The sequence below is a fragment of the Pituophis catenifer genome, unplaced genomic scaffold (genome assembly GCF_029215685.1).
Source record: "Pituophis catenifer annectens isolate HBS135680 unplaced genomic scaffold, rPitCat1.0.hap2 SCAF_2, whole genome shotgun sequence".
NCBI lineage: Eukaryota > Metazoa > Chordata > Lepidosauria > Squamata > Colubridae > Pituophis > Pituophis catenifer.
The window spans coordinates 75,988,765-76,009,284 of NW_027256882.1; the positions used below are offsets into that span (position 1 = coordinate 75,988,765).

At 40.0% G+C, this 20,520-nt stretch overlaps 1 protein-coding gene across 1 annotated transcript in view; it reads left to right on the forward strand.

Annotated features, from left to right (window-relative positions):
• Positions 1-3,247: 3,247 nt before the first annotated feature.
• Positions 3,248-20,520, forward strand: part of SUSD3 (sushi domain containing 3) — a 51,807-nt gene continuing 34,534 nt past the window's right edge. Inside the window, exons 1-2 of the mRNA XM_070933651.1 lie at positions 3,248-3,601; positions 8,977-9,033. Of these exons, the coding sequence (XP_070789752.1) occupies positions 3,514-3,601; positions 8,977-9,033 (145 nt within the window). The 5' untranslated portion in view covers positions 3,248-3,513. The remainder of the gene's footprint in view (positions 3,602-8,976; positions 9,034-20,520) is intronic.

A 20,520-nucleotide genomic window follows, 5' to 3' on the forward strand; every position in this document is an offset into this window, starting at 1 on the left:
CTACTATAATGTGCTCTATTGCAGTAATCAGAAGCTTCAATTGGTGCAAATGCAGTTATAGAGTTACGCCTCTGCTCTGTGAGCCACATAATTTGCTTCCAGGTCCAATTCAAGGTGTTATTTTTGACCTTTAAATCCCTATATGGCACAGGGCTGGGTTATCTTGAGGGAACTTCTCTCCTTAATTATTTCTACCCATTCCATCAGGGCCAGCAGAAACATTTGTGGGTTTCATTTATTAAGGATTTCCATTTGATGGGGCCCAGGAGATGTGTCTTTTCTGCTGTTGTGGCACCCACCTTCTGGAAAAACTTCCCTCTGAGATGAAATTGGCTCCAACTTTTTGGCTTTTTCAAAAGCCCTCAAAATATGTTTTTTTCCCTTTAGGCCTGAGGATCACCTGGCAGGAGAAAGCCCACATATTGATTACATCACGTTAACCCTCTCACAATCTTGTTTTTACTTAGGTTAATTGTTTAGCTATTTTTTATATTCCATTTTAATTGTTGGATTTATTGTATGTCACCTTGTTTGAGATGGGCAGCCATAGAAAATTGATTAAATGAATGTGTGCATATACTGCAGCCTGAAATAAAAGAATCCTGCGTTGTTGTTATTAAATCGGTCCATATCTTCTGGTTTCACTTAAACATACCTTCTCTCTCTCCTTTCCCCCCCCCCCTCTTATTTTGCTGATCCAATAAGCATATCGGAGTATTTTAGTTTTTAAAAAATGTCTTACCTGTCTGCAGATCAAGCTACAATAATATAAATAGATAGCTCTGCCCTGCACAGATCAACTTAGTTTCGTGCAGATGTCAATCAGTTGGTGAGATGGCAGGAAAAACCACCTGGAGGGGATTATGTTATCATATCCAAAGCCCGAGATTAATAATGACAAGTGATGAGTTTACTCACTGGGCTGACATATGGTCTGCTAAGTTAAGCAGGATTCAGACTGTTTGAAACTTGGATGGGAAACCCCATGGAATTCTAGAATGTTAGAATTTACTCTGGGAACATTAAAAAAACACACAACATGCCTGAAGAAAGAAATGGCAAACCCTTCTATCTTAATCAGCAGAAAACTGCATGGATGTCTCCATGAATTAAAGGTAAAGATAACATATGTGCAAGTCGTTCCCGACTCTAGGGGGCAGTGCTCATCTTTGTTTCAAAGCTGACGAGCCAGCGCTGTCCGAAGACGTCTCTGTGGTCATGTGGCCGGCATGACTAAATGGCAAAGGTGCATGGAATGCTGTTACCTTCCCACCAAAGGTGGTCCCTATTTTTCTACTTGCATTTTTTACGTGCTTTCGAACTGCTAGGTTGGTAGAAGCTGAGACAAGTAATAGGCGCTCACCCCGTTACGCAGCACTAGGGATTCAAACTGCCAACTTTCAATCGACAAGCTCAGTGTCTTAGCCACTGAGCTATGAATTATGAGTCAAATTAACTCTTAACTTTTCAATGCTGCCTGAAATCACACTTGTATACCTCTAACTTCTCCATAAACAAAGCCTGACTCTATGAATTAAACAAAGCCCTACTGAATGAAAGAAAGGCTTATAGGATCACAGCTTGATTAGTGGTTCTAATTGATAAGGCTAAAGGCCATCAATTATTTGGATTTGGAATAATGGAGCAAATTTAGAGTTATATATCAAGGGGAATAATAGGGATATGTGCAGAGCCATCCAGACAGGAAGGAAATGACAACATATTTATCATTATGTCACTGGCAAATCGTATTACTTACTTACTGTAAGTCATTGGTTTCATGACGTCTAACAGAAATTATGTCATTTATGTAATTTGCATGATGGTTTTTATTAGATACTATGGCTATATGAGATGTCATTACTTACTGGACTGGCATTATTATATAGTCGTCCGTAGTAGATGTACTGTACAAAATTTTGTTAGCATTAATACTAGTATTTAATGGTTTATCTACAAAAACTTTACTCTTACTGCTCCTATTTGTCCCACCTTCTGAGCCGCACAGCTATCAATCATCCCATCCAGGACTTCTGGTAAGTAGCTATGATAATACAAACCCAGATATGTATAATACAAATCATAGTTCAGTAAGGACTTATAGATTTATACACTGAGAAAGGTAGGTAGTGCCAGTTCTGCTTGTGCATCAAAAATATTCCTGCTTCCGAGTCATTTGATGCTATTTGTCCCTACCACAAAATTAAAAAAAAAATGTTATTTTCATGCGGACATTTTGGAAGATATGAACATATGCAAATCAGGCATATTTTTAGGTCCACATCTAAAGGTTTTGTATTCTTTCTCTCTTTCTCTCTGTGTGTGTAGAGAATAGAAACTGAATAAACGCAGACGGAAGGTAACGCTGTGCGAAGTAGTGGTAGAACTCGGAAGACTGTGTGCAGGTTCAATTCCACTGTCGTGGAAGTAACTTTGAGCTAATCTATTTTGCAGTCTGATCTACATCGCAAAGCTCTGTTTAGGGAAAATATGAAAGGAAGGCGCGCTGTGTGTGTGAGTTCCCAAAGATCGAGCAAGATATGAATTATTAAAATAAGGAACAACGCAAAACATAAATATGTGCCATTTTGGGGGGGGGGAACAACCTTCCGTCTGCCTCTGGAGATTATTCCGCGGTGTGTGATGATTCCGCCGCTCCCCAGCGGAGCGTGCCTTTGTCTTACACGCTCTTATACAAGCAGAAGTGTTGAAGAAATTATTCATGCATATTCATGTGGCCTGAATGGTGCTCTTGCTCCTGTTTTCTGGAGGAAGGGGAGATTACTTCGGAGTAAGGAGCGCGCGGGGGCCCAGCCGCGACTACTTCTACCCAGAGGAGGCTCCGGATTGTCCCCTCAGTCGGCGAGAGCCACTCGTCCAGCCTTGCGTTTTGACCAGATGGATCGCGCAGCGGCGCCCCGGAGCCCCTGGACGAGCTCTTCGGGAATCCGCCTCTGGTGCGATCTTCACGAGGGAAGCCGCAGCGGACTTTTGGATCAGATAAGGCGCGGTTAAAGGGGAGCTCCGACGGCTCCGGCGCGCCGGTTCCCTGATGATCGTTGAATCGAGAAGGCGCGACGATCTCCGTTTCCTTCGCTCAGCGCTGAAGAGGAAGCGAGGTGTGCCTTGTGTGGCGGGGCGGAGGTGTTGGGGGGAGGGGAGCGAGCGGGGGAGGGCGGGATCTCCAGGTGCTCAGCACCGTCCTTTTGCTTGCCGCTCGTTAGACGCCGGCGGGGCGGAGGCGGAGGGGACGGCGAGCGAAGCGCCGGCAGTTGTAAGAAAAAAAAAAAAAAAAGGAGAAGCGGGAAACGAAGCCGGCGCTCCTGCCCGCGGAGAGAAGCTTGACTTGGAGCGCCGCGATCCCCCTCAGCCGCAGCGGGCAGACCAGCGGGGAAGACCCGTCCCTTCTTCCCTCCCCGCCTGCCCCCCCCCCGGGAAGAGTGCGAGATTTTGCCCGGTGAAGAGGGCGAGGTCGCCCCCCTGCGGCTCGGAAGCCCCGAGGGCCCCGGAGCCATGCAAGCAGCCACCGCCTCCATCCTCGACGTGTCAAGAACGGTGGTGATCCGCGAGGGGGGAAACCAACGGCGGAACGAATCCGCGGGTGAGAAGGCATCGGGGGGGGGGAGGCGACTGGGAGTGGAGTGGAGGGGCGGGCGGGAGAGCCGGTCATTGACCGACGAGAGTCACGATGGCGTTAGAAGGAAACGGCCCCTCCGGGGTTTGATATGCGGGACGGGGCCAAATGACGGCGGGACGGGTGTGTGTGTGTGTGTGTGTGTCTGTCTGTCTGGGTGTGTGTGTGTGTGTGTGTCTGTGTGTAGTCCGTTTTCTCCCGACGTTGCATCTGCGAGCATCTGCTCTTCTCTTTTCTCCCGTGGGAATGGCCAATGGGTTCGGTGGTTCTGCCTTCCTTAGTTTAGGCATGTCCTGACGCTGGGTATTGAAAGGTGAGATGATGGGCAGGCTAACAACTGGCCGAGACATGTGTGTCCCTGGGAGTGGTGGGGTTTCCTCTGAATTAAAATCCCGGAGTGAGTTTAGTTGACCCTTGCTATCACCGCTGCCACCTCTCAGGAGCCCTGATGGCATCCTTCAATTCCCACCATCTCACCTGAAAAGATCAGAGGTCAGGGTCGAAGACCCCAAAGACCTACTGCTAATTTGAATACTCCTTAAGCAATGGGACACCTGTCTATCCTTAATGAAAAGCAGGTTGTTCTAGACAGACCTTGGTTGCCCCTTGATACTCCAAATGACCTATCAGTTATTTTTTTTTAAAAAAAAAAAATTGTAGTATATTTGGTAAGCAAACCCCTGCTCCAATTGTTATTGCGTTTGTTTCAACCTTCTGAGAGGCTCCAAGCTTAATGTCATCTGAAGATGTATGAAATCACATTTGTAGTGAAACTAAGCTCTTCTGGTATCATGCAATACTTAATGGGACACTGCCAAGAGACAGTTTGATTTTTCCAGGAGGGAAAAGAGGTGGAGTAGAAATAACTAAGGCGAAGTTTTCTGAAATCCATCTTGAGCCCAAGGCTCAGGTTTGTTCAGGAATCCTACTTAGGTTTATTCCCACAGGAAGAGAGTTCCCTCACTGAAATATATGAACTGAGCTTTTCAGTAGAGACAAATACGGAAAGAATCTGAAATCGACCATGCAATTCAGTTAATGAGCCACTCATGTAATCTGTGAGAACAATGACAGGCTGGTGTTGAAATAAAATTGGTACATTGAGATGGAGATCTGCTTGTGCTGTGGTTCATCTACCTGGAATTGAAACCAGCTTCTGGATTATTGGAAGCTTCTACTAGAGCAAAAATATATTATGTGAAAGACAACTGATTGGTTCACCTAATTTTATTTTTTTTTATTTCTCGTTGCCCTGTTGTTGTTTTTTGTGATAGACTAATCCCTATCCTTTCCTGAGTGCAAACTTTGGGAGAGGTAGTAATGGATTTTCAAAATCTTTATCTAAAAAACCCAGCTCAGCTTAGGCTTGCAGACATTTCATATCCTGAGTTTGTGTATCTCTGAATTGAACAGATGCTGGCAAAAGCATGTTGCCTTGAGACGTAGTGAGATCCTGTCTTGCATAGAAGACTGTAAAATGGCTTGGGATAACACTGGACCTGGATTGAATCTGGATTGGACCGTGATTGTACTTTGTGGCATGCTGACCAAAATATGCCCAAATTGATTGGTAAAACTTGTACTGTATCTAGTTAGAGCCAAGTGAATTATTATTATTATTATTATTATTATTATTATTATTATTATTATTATTATTATTATTATTATTATTATTATTATTATTTCTATACTGCCCCTCTCCCGAAGGACTCAGGGCAGTGTACAGCCTATTAAAACAAAAAATATACAAATATCAAAATTTAAAATTATTAAAAATATTAGACAATTTCAGCCCAGATTAAAACCCCCAATTTAAAACTTCCAATTTAAAATAATTACATAGTTAGCCCTGCCTGGCGAAACAGTAGGGTCTTAAGGGCACAGCGAAACACACGGAGGTCGGAGATAGAAAGATATCTGTGAACAGATCTGGTGGGGACCATGGCTTATTGCAATGTGGAATGTATGGAAATAGCAAGCAGCATGAATAAATGAACGAAAGAAAAGGAAAAAAAAATAGATTTCTTCTATGCCTGTGAAATTAAGAGAAAGGGGAAGGATGTAATAACTGAATGAAAGTGTTCTGATCTTTTGCATTGGAAGTGGAAGTTTAATTATTAATTAAAGAGCTAAAATTATTTCAGAAAGTGTGCATTTCTATCACCTAGGCTATGGGTGCATATAAAATTATGAATTCATGGTTTGTAATATTTGCATGTGATGTTACATTAAATTGTGATAATGAGTGAAGTACAGATGAATTTTGGGGAGTGAATGTGATGCAAGAATGTGTTATATGATATGAATGGATGGAAGGGAATGAGATGAAAGAATGCAGAAAAAAAGAACTGGGCCATGGATAGGAATACATTCTTGTGTCCAATAAAAAAATATCATTATATGAGTATGTTGAAAAATAGTGAGACTGAAGATAGTATAATTGGAGAGATGTTAAAATAGGGATATGGCTGGTACATAAAGTGGATGTGCAATTTGGTTAAGGTAGGTGTGAAGGTTGCACTTCTTTTTGACATTTGAAAGAATGCTAGTATTGTTCCCTTGTGCAAAGGGGGAAGATACAGTAAAAACAAAATTAGTTTATTAAATGTACCTAGGAAGTGGCTGATCAGAATTCTGATCAGATGGGTATGAGATGTAACAGTGAACCATTTGGGGAAATTGAGTGTGACTTTGTGTTAAGGATGGGACCGGATCTTTTGCTCTTCAGATCATTAACTCATTTGGAAATGTGTGAATGTGAGAGAAGAAATTTCCAAGTGTTTCTTGTGTTGAAAAGCCAAATTATTTGCAGCAAATATTATATTGATTGTATGATGCCATGGAATGTTTTGATCTGATAATGAATGCACCAGACCAGAGTAGTTAGTTTGACAGGTAAAATAGAACAAATGATTAAATGGAAAAAAAAAAAAGAATCCAGAAAAGTTTCTTCATGCTTACTAAGGAATGAGGAAATGTTCAAATGCTGGTAGAAAGGTACTGGATAGTTTGTGGTCAGTTCCAAAGAAGAAATTTTGGGGGAAAAAATGTATATGAGCATGCTACTAGTTCCTTAAAAAGAAGTAAGAAATTGAACATTAAAAATTGAACACTAAAGACGATGACTATATTTTAATCACATCCTATACTATTTCATATTTTTTTCTCTCTCACTATTAATTTCATACTTCCAACTTCATTGACTTCCTGTTTTTATTCCTTTTCTAAGCTTTACATAAGCTGATTTATGTAGAAAGGGAATAATGTGAATATATATATATATATATATATATATATACATACACATTATTCATAGGTTTCCTGAAATAAATAAATAAATATATATATATTTTTCAGGAAACCTATGTGCTCTAAGTATTCTTTGGTTGATGGGAGAAAATAAGACCATGCCTACAAAATACAGATTTAGATTTCTTTTTTACATTTTAAACTACACTTTGTCCTCCCCAGTTTTCATCCCACAAATGGGATGTGGAACTGCTGTTATCGCAAGGGGATTGGGGGTAGGGAGAGTTGGCTTTCTTTTTTTCCAGATAAAATGTATTCTGCCTCCGATTTTGACTCTTGGTTTTTGAAAAAAAAAAAAGAAGAATCATCTTCAAAGTGAAGCACATTCGTTTGGGCTCCAAATTGATTTTGCTGGAATAAAAAGCAGATGCTTGTTACCTAGTATGTTTACACAAAGATGCAGACAAATAGAAGCCTCCTTTGATTTGCTAATGTTATCTCAGAGATTAAAAAATAAAAGGAAACGTGGATCCTTTTAAATAGATTAAATTGTACCTTAACTTCCTTCTTGCTGCTGTACCAACATTTGGCTTCCTTTAGAATTTGTGCCATAAAGAGGGAAGTGATGTCAGTTGGGGTCAAGCAATAAGCTGGCTTCATGCAGGGAGAGGCAGTGTTGGTGAAGACTCTGACTGTGTTCATTAATGGAATGTGCCTGCAGACATGCCGTGCTATGGAGGTTAAGACTGTAGTATATTCTGAAAGTCAATAAAAAAAGTTTCTTGATACTTGGGACTGAGACTCTAGTACTGCTTTCTTGAGAAGTCATTTACTGAATTCCCAACTATCTCCTTTGCTTCCTGTTTCCTTTGCTAAGATTGTGTATCTAAAACTCCATCATTGCAAAGGAAGACCTGCAGTTCAGTGTGAAGATGAAGGAATTAGTGCCTTAGATTTAGAGCTGTTTAGATTTGAGGTTGCTATGCCAAACGTATATCATAATATTAGCTTGGCATTGCAACTGCAATTCTAGATACCGGTAGCTCTAAATCAGGGAACATAGGCTCACGGGGTAACTGATTGATTTAAAAAGAGATTAAAAATTAAGAGAGTTTTAAGTATTTAATTAAAATATATTAAAACATCACACTAATATGAAAATACCGAACTCATAGCTTGTACTCCAAATGGCTATGTTTACTGTCTATTGTAGATTTTCATTTCTTAATGAGATCTTTTTCCGTTCTTGCATCCAAAATGAAATTAATCTTCATTCTTAGCATTTCACACAGAAGCTTTTGTGTCCTAAAAGTGAGTCTTCTACCAATTTTCACAATCAAATTCATAATGAGAAAAATAGTCTTGTCAGATAACCAGTTTGTAACCTGTTTAAAGTGTTGGATTGTGTCTGATAAACATCTGAGAGCCAGTGCTTTATGTTTCATTAACAAAGTGATATGACTGTGTTATCATTCACCAGTTAACCCAGTGGGAAGAAGAGTAAAATGGAGGGTCTGGAAAAGGTGGTGATGGCAAGAAATATATACATACCGGTATACTAGACAAACCATGCCCCATTGCGTTATCCTCTCAGAGACATTTCCTTACCTAAACAGAGAAACAGAATGACTACAGGAGGACAAAAAAAAGCAGTGGGAGCAGGAGCGACTTCTGACTTCCAACTGGCTTCCCCATTGAAATAGTTTGTGGGAAGCTGGTAGGAAATGTCGGACATAATAATCATGTAGGCATGGCTGACTATGACCATTCTGTAGTGGCCACAAGTTTGCAAATACAACTGGTCTGAAGATCCTTGACATTTTAATTCCACAAGAATAGTGGGTCCTGGTTTGTTTGTTTTTTTACACATTCTTTAAGTTAATGCATTTGAGGTACCTTATTTAAAAATTATTGCCCTATGATGCACTGTTCCACTGAAGGCCATTAAGACAGGATAAAAAGTATGTAGATAAAATAGTAAAGAATTCCATCCCAGTGACTTAATAGATCTTTATTATTAAAAATCTATAAATAGATTTTTAAATGTCCACCACAACTTCTCCATAATGACTGGGTATGTTCACTGGTAATAGAATGCTGGCAGATGGGGAAGAGAAGAAACTGGAGCATGGTGGAATGGAGGATAAATGGTAAGTGGGAAAATAGCTTTTTACAATGCAACGTTTTATGAACATACCCCAATAGTTTTGTTTTTGTTTTGTTTTGTTTGTTTGTTTTTATGTAAGGCTTTTGTAGCTGGTGACTGAAAGTTTAATTGTATTTGGAAGGGTTATTTTAAGTCATGGGAATTGGAGAAGTTGGAGGACTTTTTAAAGGTAGAAATGGAAATAGTTTGATTTCTAGAATGTTGTTGCTCCCATTTTTATCAGTCATCCCCAATGGAATGGAATGCAGGGATAACCTTGAGGAGAAGGGATAGGAGATGTTGCCTAGGAAGCTGTCAGACAAGAGAGGCAGGAGCCCTCAGTGAATTAACAGTCAAAGAAACAAACTGAAGAAGGACCCACCAGAATGGATTTAGCACTTAAAAGTGGCGGGCAGGAAGTTTGTACTTTCACACTTGCAAGATTCTATTAGCATAGCTTTACAATAAATTATGTTTCGCTCATCTGGTCTTGTTTCCTGTCTGATTTGCTCAGGAGGGCTAACTCCCAGTTAGCCTCGCCTCTCTTGCTTATACCATCATTTTGGCAACTTTACCTGTAGCCCTGCAAATGATCAAGAAAGTGAACTGTAGGCCCAAGCTCCACAATAGTTGCTGTAAAGGATTTAGGCAGAACAATAACCAGATCCATAGAATGGCATGTATTATTATGCCTTGGTATGTAGGGGGCAGAGAAAATGGCTTTGAAAGAAAGGAGGAGGACCCATCTCCAAGACAACAATCAAAACAGAGCATGAGTCCTGGCCAAGAATGTAACACAGAATAACAGAGTTAAAAGGGACTTTGGAGGTCTTCTGGTCCAACCCTGTGCTCAAATGTCTCAGCAAACCCCTCCTTAGTTCACAGAAGGATAGAAGGCTGAACACATTCTGACTTGCAAGATGTTGTTATTAAATGTTTACTATAAAAGTAGCAGTAACCCTGCATGGCCTTGGTTTTCTAGTCTGGGCTACCTTGAAGGATAGGATAGAATAGATAGGATCTATTCTGTTCTGTCTTTCTTTGAATACTTATTGCCTTTCCTTTAATCAAGTAATACCATTTGTCTTACATCTGTCAAGGTATTCAGAGAGTAGAATATTTGAAACTTTCTTTAAAGATAGCTATTATTGTCATACATTATATGTCAGTGTATTATTTGTCATGGCTTTACTACAAAGATGCATTTGGCTCAGTCCTTACATGAGTTTGATTTGCTTTAAAAACAAATGTACATTAGAGTATGTGAGGCTTTAGATCATTTTTATATAACTTTGTTTTTAGTTGTACAATATAAACAATATCTTGAGATTCCAATAAAGAAACAAATGCACTGCCACATATCAGACTTCCCAAAGAAGCAAACATCATTCATGGATGTTGTTCTCTTACAGTATCCATTCAAACATTTAGCATTTCTTGTTTGAATCAATCAAAAATAGAGATGGTTGCAATCTTTGCTGTCTTCTGGAAATATAAAATGAAGAAAGATGAGATCTCCATCCCCAGTATGAATACAGAATGTACCAGAATTCTCCTAAATTAAGAAGCAATAATTTAACAATCAACTATCATTGAGACATATCATCTAAACATAAGATGTTAATACTCCTTTGTCAACTGTTTTAAGGCCCTCGTCAAATATTGTTCCAGATCAGGGGACTCCAAATTTAACAACTTTAACAATGTGAATCAATTCCCAGAATTCATGCTGGCTAGGGAATTCTGGGAGTTGAAGTCCACAAGTCTTAAAGTTGCCAAGTTTGGAGACTCCTGACCTAGAGCCCAGATGGGCTAACTTTGGGGGACTAAAGACTGCATAGGACTTGACGGTCATTTGCCTCCTGTCTCTATCAGAAGTTAGAAATATATGGCCAGGAAATCATTAGCATGTACCTTTCCTCTTTGTGGCCCCTGTAATTTTCTAGGATTATGCATGTAAAAAAAATCCTGCAGGGAAAATGAAATAAAGTGTATTGAACATCCCTAAAATTATAAATACCACTCAAGAAAAAATGCTGGTGATATTATACTGAATCCATTATGGCACTTGTTCAGCAAAACCCGTTTTTTTTTCCAGAATCTCTGTGTTACTGGCTTTTTCATGCTTAGTTTAAGAGAGAAAAATCTGCCCAGAGCAATTCAGGAGTGGACCTCATATAAATCTGTCACTAGAGCAATGAATAAGGGATACTGCAAACAGTTCAAGAGTGCCAGATAAAAAAAAGTTGGCTACTCTTGCCTGAGAAAGGAATTAAGGCAATGGGCACTTGTGGCTGTATTGACAGAAATTTTAGAGGAAACGCTATACAAATAATTGATGTTGAGAATCTGAAAAACCCTTTAGAGAGGAGAGCCAGCCTGGACTCTTAGCCTTCTCTTCCCAAAGGCAACCACACTATCGCAATCAGGAAGAAGACTGAATAAACACAGTACCATTTGGTGACAGTTTAATTGCTTTCAAGAAGAAAATATGCTCCGTTTATTGGTCATAAAGCAATGGAAGTAGAATTTTGGTATCCCTTTCCTCAAGGGTTGATGAATAGATAGATTTTCCAGGAGTTGTGGATTGTTTGAAAGGATGGAAAATTGCCAGAAAAGCATATTGTGCATGACAGGTACACATACACGTACCTTTGAAGTGACTACCTCTTATCTTGTCAAGAAAGCAACACAAGTCCATACCCTTGTAATCTTCAGGAGTCAAGCTCAATTCAGGGGAATCTGCCTAATTTAAGGTCATACAGTATTAGTAATACATTTTTCCCCATGTCGTTTTCTTGTTTTTACTGTTGTGGTTTTATTATTGATGTAAGCCTCCCAAAATCATGTTTTACAAGATGGGTAAATTATAAGGTATGAGCCTTAGCAATAAATCAAAAAATGACCCAAATAGGCAAGCCTCCTAGTGTACATAATATTGGACTACAGATTTTCCAACCAATATTATAGGGATGCGTAATATGCACAGAAGCACAAATTAAATAATCAATCACATTCTGTTATTTCAATATATCCACATTTTTTTCATGTTTAATGGGATGAGTCCAGAGGTGGGTTTCAGAAGGTTCTGACCACTTCCGGAGAACCGGTAGCGGAAATTTTGAGTAGTTCGGAGAACCGGTAGTAAAAATTCTGACTGGCCCCACCCCCATCTATTCTCTGCCTCCCGAGTCCCAGCTGATCAGGAGGAAATGAGGATTCTGCAGTAACCTTCCCCTGCATTAGGGTGGGAATGGGGATTTTACGGTATCCTTCCCCTGCCACGCCCACCAAGCCACACCACAGAACCGGTAGTAAAAAAATTTGAAACCCACCACTGGATGAGTCATAGAAAGTCCAACTTTCAATTTGCTGAATGCGAAGAAGGCTCTATGGACCCTTCGGTCAAGAATGCCACTCACGGGTGCTAATAGAAAATCCCTGTCTATGATGCTGGCAAGGTATCCTGAAGGGGAAGCTGCTGACTGGAGGCTGTTGATACCCTAATGATGGAGACATGCCACTTCTCCCCTCCAAAGCCGTTTTTTTTACTTTATCTTAATTTTTCTAATTTTAATTCACTTTTACATTTATAATTGTTGTTATAGGTCATTTATCCTGATGTAAGCTCCTCAGAGTTGCCTGGACCAAGAGATGGGAAGCAAATGCATTTGATAAATATATAAAATAAAAATAAATTATCAAATGTCTTCATAACTTGGGATGGAAAGAACATCAGGCCTGGGTGACTTCTGGCCAATTCCTCTGTCACAGCCTGATCTGCAATGCAAAATGCTGTTGAGAAGATCAGATAAGGGGAGATTCACATATAAGCCGCCTAGAGTTTTCAGAAAACAAGCAGGATACAAAGTAAATGAATGCAAAATACATTTTGTAGCCACTATGGTCCTCTTACACATCAAACTCAGCACGGTTGTGTCTGTCAGAAAATTCACAGTGCTCAAGCATAAAGCAGCCACATCCTTTGGAAGGTCTGACATGGTTGATTCAAAGCTGCTCTTGGCTGATATATAAGCACAGCTATCTTGCTTTGATGATGGGTACAGTAGAAATATTATCTGAGCATACAAAAATGTTCAGAGAACAGCCTTGAAGCAACTCCGTGCACCTTCTAAAAGTGCAGCTGCTTTAATGATTTGAGAAGAGATGCTTTATTTGTACCTCAACTGAATGCTTTGGCCATCTTATCTGTATCTCGTTCTCTTTCTTTAGGTATGGAAATCTACTCACTTGCAGCTTTGCAATAGGTTCACCTTTGCTTTAATGTATCCCTTAAGGCCTTTGATTGTTTAGATAATGCCAGGATGTAGAACATAGTGGAAATATTGATTATGCCAGAAAACTGGATTATTCCTCTGAGGAATCTATACCATGAGCAAGAAGCAACTATAAGAGCTGAGTCTGGAAAAAGAGACTGAATCAAGGAGTGAGACCAGGATGAATATTGTCCCTGCATCTTTTTAATTTGTACAGTGAATATAAGTCAGTGTTGGTGAACCTTTTCGGCAGCAAGTGCTGAAACGGGAGCACACGTGCGCATGCCGGAAACTGGAAGAGCAGCCGCTCGGTGCTCATGCATTTGCCGGGAAGATGATATTCCAGTTTCCGGCACGTGCATGCACACCGGCCAGCTAGCCGCATACTCATGCATGGCAGAAGACCAGACAGCTGATGTGCATGCGCTCGCTGGAAACCAAAAGATCATCTTCCCAGCGTGCGCATGTGCACCGGGCGGCTGCTCTTCTGGTTTCTGACATTCCCGCGTGCATGAAGACCAGTTGGCCAGCACATCAGAATCCAGAAGAGCAATGGGCGATGGCTTGCATGCCCGGAGAGATGGCTCTGCGTGCCACTTCCAGCATGCATACCATAGGTTCGCCATCATGGATATAAGTGTTGCAGGATTGGAAGAGTTGATAGCCAGAATCAAACATTAAGCATTTGAAAAATGGCTGCAGCCATTTTATTAGCTGCAGCTAAAGAAGATGTCGAATATTTCATTACAAAAGAAGACACTGAAAGTGCAAAATCAAGGTTAACCTTAAATATTCGGAAGACAAATTTCTAGTGTTGCACTGCAATGAGGTTTTCCTGTTGTTAAGAAGAAAAAAAGGTAATATTTATAGCTGATGTTGAAGAAGTGATAATTTTGTTTAGATAATTTATGGATTCAGGGTTCAAAGAAGGATGGAAAAGAAGAATGAAATTCATAATTCTATGCTTTCTTTTTCCACTTTCTTTTTTTCTTATTTTTCTTTTAACTTTTTGTACATTGCATTGAACATTTTAGATTAATTCTAAGAAAGAAGTCAATGACAGTCTTACATAAGAGCTGGATCTGTTTGAAAATTGATTCCAAAGAATAAATGATGTAAACAATCTTATGGTCCCACATAACGCTGTCTGTTGTTTATTAGCGAATGGGTTTTCTACGGATGAAGTTTCTTCTTCTACAGAAGAGAAACACCTGAAGAACTTCCGAAACTTGAATATTCTATACACATAAATCCTGACCTAATGAAAGATTCACTGTGAAAAGCTTTTTCCTATTGAAATTTGATTCAAGATGTTACAGGATAACATTAGATTTTGAGAAAGTTAGATGCCTTGCAAGTGGAAAGAGTTTGTTTATTTATTTATTTATTTATTTATTTATTTATTTATTTATTTATTTATTTATTTATTTATTTTAGGGTGGTGATACTTTTCATAGACCTCTTTTATGGTTGTCAGACATACTGAACATTATCCAGAGATAATATGCCAGCTTGATTATGGGCACATGAGAAATAACTTTTTACAGGTATTGTTCCTTCCAGCAGAAAATATGGCTTCTAGTGAATGACTCTAGTATACTATTTGGCTGTCTGTAGCTGTGCCATGGTTGGCTGCACATATTTAACAAAAGAGAGGTTATTCGTGCATCTGGTGGAGAATAATGATTAGGACTGAACCATAGGTTCTCCTGGTTTGCTTTTTTCTTCATGAGTAGTAGGTTCGTAGCCCACCTCCTATTTTTCTTCATGATTGCTTAGAGCAGTTAATTCCATACCAAGCTGCCAGAATTAGTTATATAAATCTCCTAAATAAATAAATAAATAAATTCTCCTCTTGTTTCTCTTTTAGCAATTCCACTCAATCAGAAACCACTTCCTGGCTAGCATATGAGACTAAAATATGATATGAGATTACAAACCAGGTCAGGTTTGCTAATGTGCAAATGACTGTAAAAATATATGAATCTTATTCAGAGCAAGGGAAGTATTTCTTATAGCAATTACCGATGGAATCCTAAACAAGCTAGGCGTCACAATACCAACTAATCCCCCAGTCTTCTGCAGCAATCCAATAATTGTGATCTAAAGAGGGAGGACTACCTTTCACTATATATTAGGACTTTCAGAGAGTTAGAAACCTAGGAAACATCTTTATATTAAATCAGACTATTTTATATCATTACTTTATCCATCTTTGGATCCAGCTGGTAGCAGATTTCCAGAACCTCTGGCAGCTTTTCATATCACCTCCTGCTGATCCTTTCAACGTGCAATGTTGTTCCTGAACCAAAATCTGTGAAGCAGGACCCAAAGCACCAAACTACCTTCTCTTCCTTTTGGACTAGTGCTTATCATTAAATTATTAACATTAAATCTCCAGGCAGAAAGTTGTAGCAAGGCTTTTTGGGGCTAAGGAGTGCGAGTGTGCCTTTCAGGAATTGCTGACTTCTTGCAACTGCATGAACTAGTCCTAGCATTGATGATGTTACCTAGTTTGAGTAATGAAACATCTGCAAGAAAACAAGCAAGCTCAGAGAGCACCAAGGACCCCTCTTTTCAACCCTGAGCTCCCAATATTCTCCTTTATTAGTGCATGGACTAGTCCCGTGATGGCGAACCTATGGCACGTGTGCCAGAAGTGGCACGCAGCACCCTCTCTGATGGCAAGTGAGCCGTCACCACAGTTCAACTCTGCTGCACATGCGCATGTGCCTCTTGCCATCCAGCTGGTCTTAGGGTCTCTGCCATGCATGTGTGTGGGGGGCGCATGCGGGGGGGGGATACATGTGCTTGCAAGGAGTGGGGTGCATGCAGGGGGCACAGATGCATGCACAGGGAGTGGGGTCCATGTGGGAGGCGCAGATGCATGCGTGGGGGCAGGGTGTATGCGCGGGCCCTGCATGCACATTGTATTTGGGGGGCTCAGGCGCACATGCGCACATTCACATCAGGGGTGGGTTCTAAATTTTTTTTACTACCGGTTCTGTGGGCGTGGCTTATTCTGTGGGTGTGGCTTGGAGGTCATGTGACTAGGTGGGCTTGGCTAGCTGGTCAGTCATTTCTGGAAGGTCCTCGCACTTACGACCAGTCCTCGCACTTACGACCCGACTCATTTGTTTGCTTTTAACACTGATCAGCTGTAGGACGGCTCTTTGAAGCCCCGCGGCAAGAGTTTAAACAGTTTTTTTCCTTCTAGTCATCAGCTGGGACTCAGGAGGCAGCGATAGATTGGGGGTGGGACCAAATAAAAGGTAAGAATAACATGGGTGGGGGGGGGTGGGAGGGGGGGGGGGAGAACCGGTTCGGTGACGTCATATCGTCACCGCTACCAGCTCGCTGAACCAGACCGAACCTGGAGGAACCCACCACTGATTCACATGTGTGTGTGCGTGTGCATGCTTTGGGCACTCAGTCCAGAAAAGGTTAGCCATCACTGGACTAGTCCCTGCAGTTTTCTTGGCAAGATTTCAGAAGTAGTTTGCCTTGCCTTCTTCCTAGACTGAAAGAGCATGACTGGCCCAAAGTCATCCAGTTAACTTCATGCCTAAGGCGGTACTAGAGGTCTTTCACTTTCCAGCCTCATGCCTTAATCACTACACCAATTTGACTCTCAAGGAGTACTTTGGGCTAAGGTTTTTCAGCCTCAAGACTATAGCAGCAGTGGCAGTCCCACTCTGCTGCATTTAAGATGAGTTCTTTTTGAAGACTACCTTAAGTTTTGCTTAAAATAAGAGGCAGTTTTGCCTCTTATTGTAGATGGGTTAAATAAAACTGAATAAAAAGATTGGCTGCTGCACAGAGCGAGGACTACTGTAAAGACAAAGGGACATGCCAAAAGGAAAACATTTTGCTGAGATGGTACAGAATTTGCACGTCCTTTTGGTTACTGATTTCTCAAAGGGCCCATGCCTTTCGCTCACTAATTTCTCATTCTGTTACTTATTCAATGCTGGGACAATCATAAAAGCCAAAAAACAAAGGGAAACCTTGCAAAAGGAATCCCTCCCTCCTTTTGTCCCCATTCAAGGCAAGACCTTTGGCACTGCGAAAGAGCCAGTTCTGTGGCACAGTACCTTACATATTTAGTAGTTACTGAGCAAAATCCAGGAGAATTGGACTAATTCTCTAGCATTCCTAGGCCTGATTTAATAGTGCTATTTGGTGAACAAAAAGCCTTCCCCAGCATTTTGGCCAGCATTGCCTGTTCACACAGCCAGCCATTTGCTAGTTCTTTGGTGTTAATTGACTGTTCAGCACTTTTTCGCCTTTGAAAGAAACTTTGGCCATTGTTCCTGTTTGTTTTTCAAAGGAGGACAAGAATATTAGCTGAAATTCTTAGGATGGGGATGAGAATTTCTTGCATGAATGTGGTTAGCTTATCTTTCATGACATACTTTCCCTGCCTCAGTGAAATGCCAGATCCCGACAACATGAAGAAAAACTTCTTAAGATTTTTTTTCCAGGGCAGGAAGTGGAAAAGATTGCAGAGCAGGGAGATGACATTGTTCAGCAGACTTCAGATAACCCCTCCTCTCTTGTTTGTTTGTTTGTTTGTAATTTTCGGAACCAGGCTGCTAAAATTCTTGTGGTAAATTTCTGGAAGTTGATGGTGCAATTGGTTTTTGGTATCTAGTGGGACAATGAATAAAGTATGCTTAAAATAGCAAGAAATGGAAAACTTGAAAATTGGGAAGTGGGGTTAGAAATCATGCCCCATTCCATTATGTTGTATCATGGCAACATTATACAGTTCCATAGTGGTCCTTGTTCTTGGTCTTAATAAACTTAATGAAGTAGGGAAAATAAATGTTACCTGTTGTGGAAAAAGACTTCCTTGCATGCAGTAGAATGATTGTTATAAATAAGGAATAAAAATAAACAACCAGCACTTGAAGTTTTAAAACAGTGCAAAAGCTTTCCAAAGTTCTACATTAATCTTAACTCATTTTGAGGAAAAAGGTCCCAAAAATGCTTTTTTAAGAGGCAACTGGACTTTCTGCTTCCCATCCAAGAAGCTTCTTCAGCTCATCCAAGAAGCTTCTTCAGAGCTGAAGAAGCTTCTTGGATGAAAAGCAGAATGTCTTCAAAGAAAAACCAGAAAGTCCAGTGTGCCTCTTGAAAAAAAGGCACCTTTGGGACAACCATAACCTGGATGACTGAGAATCTCCATAGACATTGAGGAAAAAGGAGAAAAACAGACACCTAAACTGCAGAGGAACATTTCTGGAGAATCAGAGAAAGGTTATGGAGCAGTCTTGCTGACTACATCAGATTGGCATCTCCCTCTCCCTCTCTCTCTCTCTCTCTCTCTCTCTCTCTCTCTCTCTCTCTCTCTCTCTCTCTCTCTCTGTTGAGAAAGCTGCTTGAACTCTACTTGATAGTTAGTAGCTGCACTGAAACTTTAAATTCCTAGGAAGATAACACTTTCAGCCCGCTTAGTGATCCTTAACAGAGCTCATTTTTTTTAATGATTACCACCTTATATTACTGCCGAATGTCAGTTCTGGAAACATTTGTTTCCATTCATTTTTCTTTACCAATTACACTAAAACTAGAGACTGCTCAGAAGATTTTCAATATAAGCAATAGGCTTGTCATCAGGTTGCAACAGAGGCAACAGTTCATGGCACAGAGTGGCCCTCCTGCTACTTTCCCCCTACTTAAGTATGGAGCTGTGGTCTGCCTAGGTGAGGATATAAAAGGTTTCCACAGTTTCTGAACTGAAGCCACATATTTCTTAGGGATCCTTTGTTATACATGTTACTAGCAAAGCAGCAATGTGTGCAGGTGAATCTTAAAATCTAGAAAGCAAAGCAGGCAGCTGTTTGATTTCCAGATGTTGGAAATAAATGAGAGGAATAGCAATCACCATGATTCCTTGCCAATGAGTGTTGCATCTAGATAATTGAAGAAAAAGTTGGAATGTTTTATAGCCTGAGACAGCAGAATGATATGTTTAGCAGAAAGACTGTGCCTCATCAGTCAAATTTTAAGATCTGGAGTATCTGTTCCAGCAATAGTTACTATTCTTTGTAACCATCTGCAGATATCTATATGCAGTAGATAAATAAATAAACTAAAATTTGCATGAACAGTCTGCAGAGAATGGGAGAAAATTAGTTTCTGCCTGCAGCTCCTGCTGATTTTATATCACTCCATTCTGATCCATGCCATTCTTGTGCATTGACACAGATATTCTGTGAACACAGCTTGTATGAATGGATGACAAGTTATAACTAATTTAGGAAGAATGAGATCAATTACCATAATTTCAGCTCCTCCTTCTTTACTCTTACCCAAGGTATTTACTCAAAGATGCATCCAGTTTTTATAGCAACTAAAACTTAGTGAATTAATGTGGAGAAAATATCTCAGTTCCCAAATTAGGTCTACATTTTTAAAGCAAGAAAGCAATATCCTTGTTTCTTTCAAATTTACTTTCAGGCCTATTATCTTTTAGACTTCCTGTTTGAAGTACAGACATTTCAGACTTCAATAAATACTTTATCTTCTTTTGATTTACTTTTTCATAGAATGTGAGGCAGGATATGGTATTATAAAATTATCCTTGGTGGCAATGGAACAAAAATCAGAGTGAAGAACATGCTGATCTATGTTAATTACAAAATAAAATAAAGAGGACACTTTACACCTTTTCCATGAATAATTCACATTTGCAAATGCTGTACTTATTCTGGAAATTTTCATTACTGCCTATTTTTAACTAGAAAATAACAGTCAAAGTGGAACATACAACACCTTTAGTTTCTTTTAATTAGATTGCTGCTGTATTTATCTGAGGCGTTAGGAATCACTGTTTGCAGGGCTAGTGCTGAATGTGTTGATATAAGGCTTTTGTTGCTATCTTTGAAGAAGAGCTGTAATTTTTTTTAAATCTGGCAAATTCTCAAAATATTGAGAGGACTCAATAATTTACAGATCTATGAGGGAGAGCAATAGCTCATTTAATCAAATCTGGCATTGAAATAAATGAGAAAATGTAGCCACTGGAACAAAACTCCTATTATAGTTAGAAAGTAACATAAAGGTACAATAAAAAGTGTTTGCAAAATGTTTGTGTACTTTGATTCTAAGGCAGAGCACAAATGTCTCCTGGAGCGCAGGAACTTTCTTAAACACTTAAGAAGTTGCAAGTGTGCAAAGCCAGATCCTTCCCACTCCTTCCCTCCCTT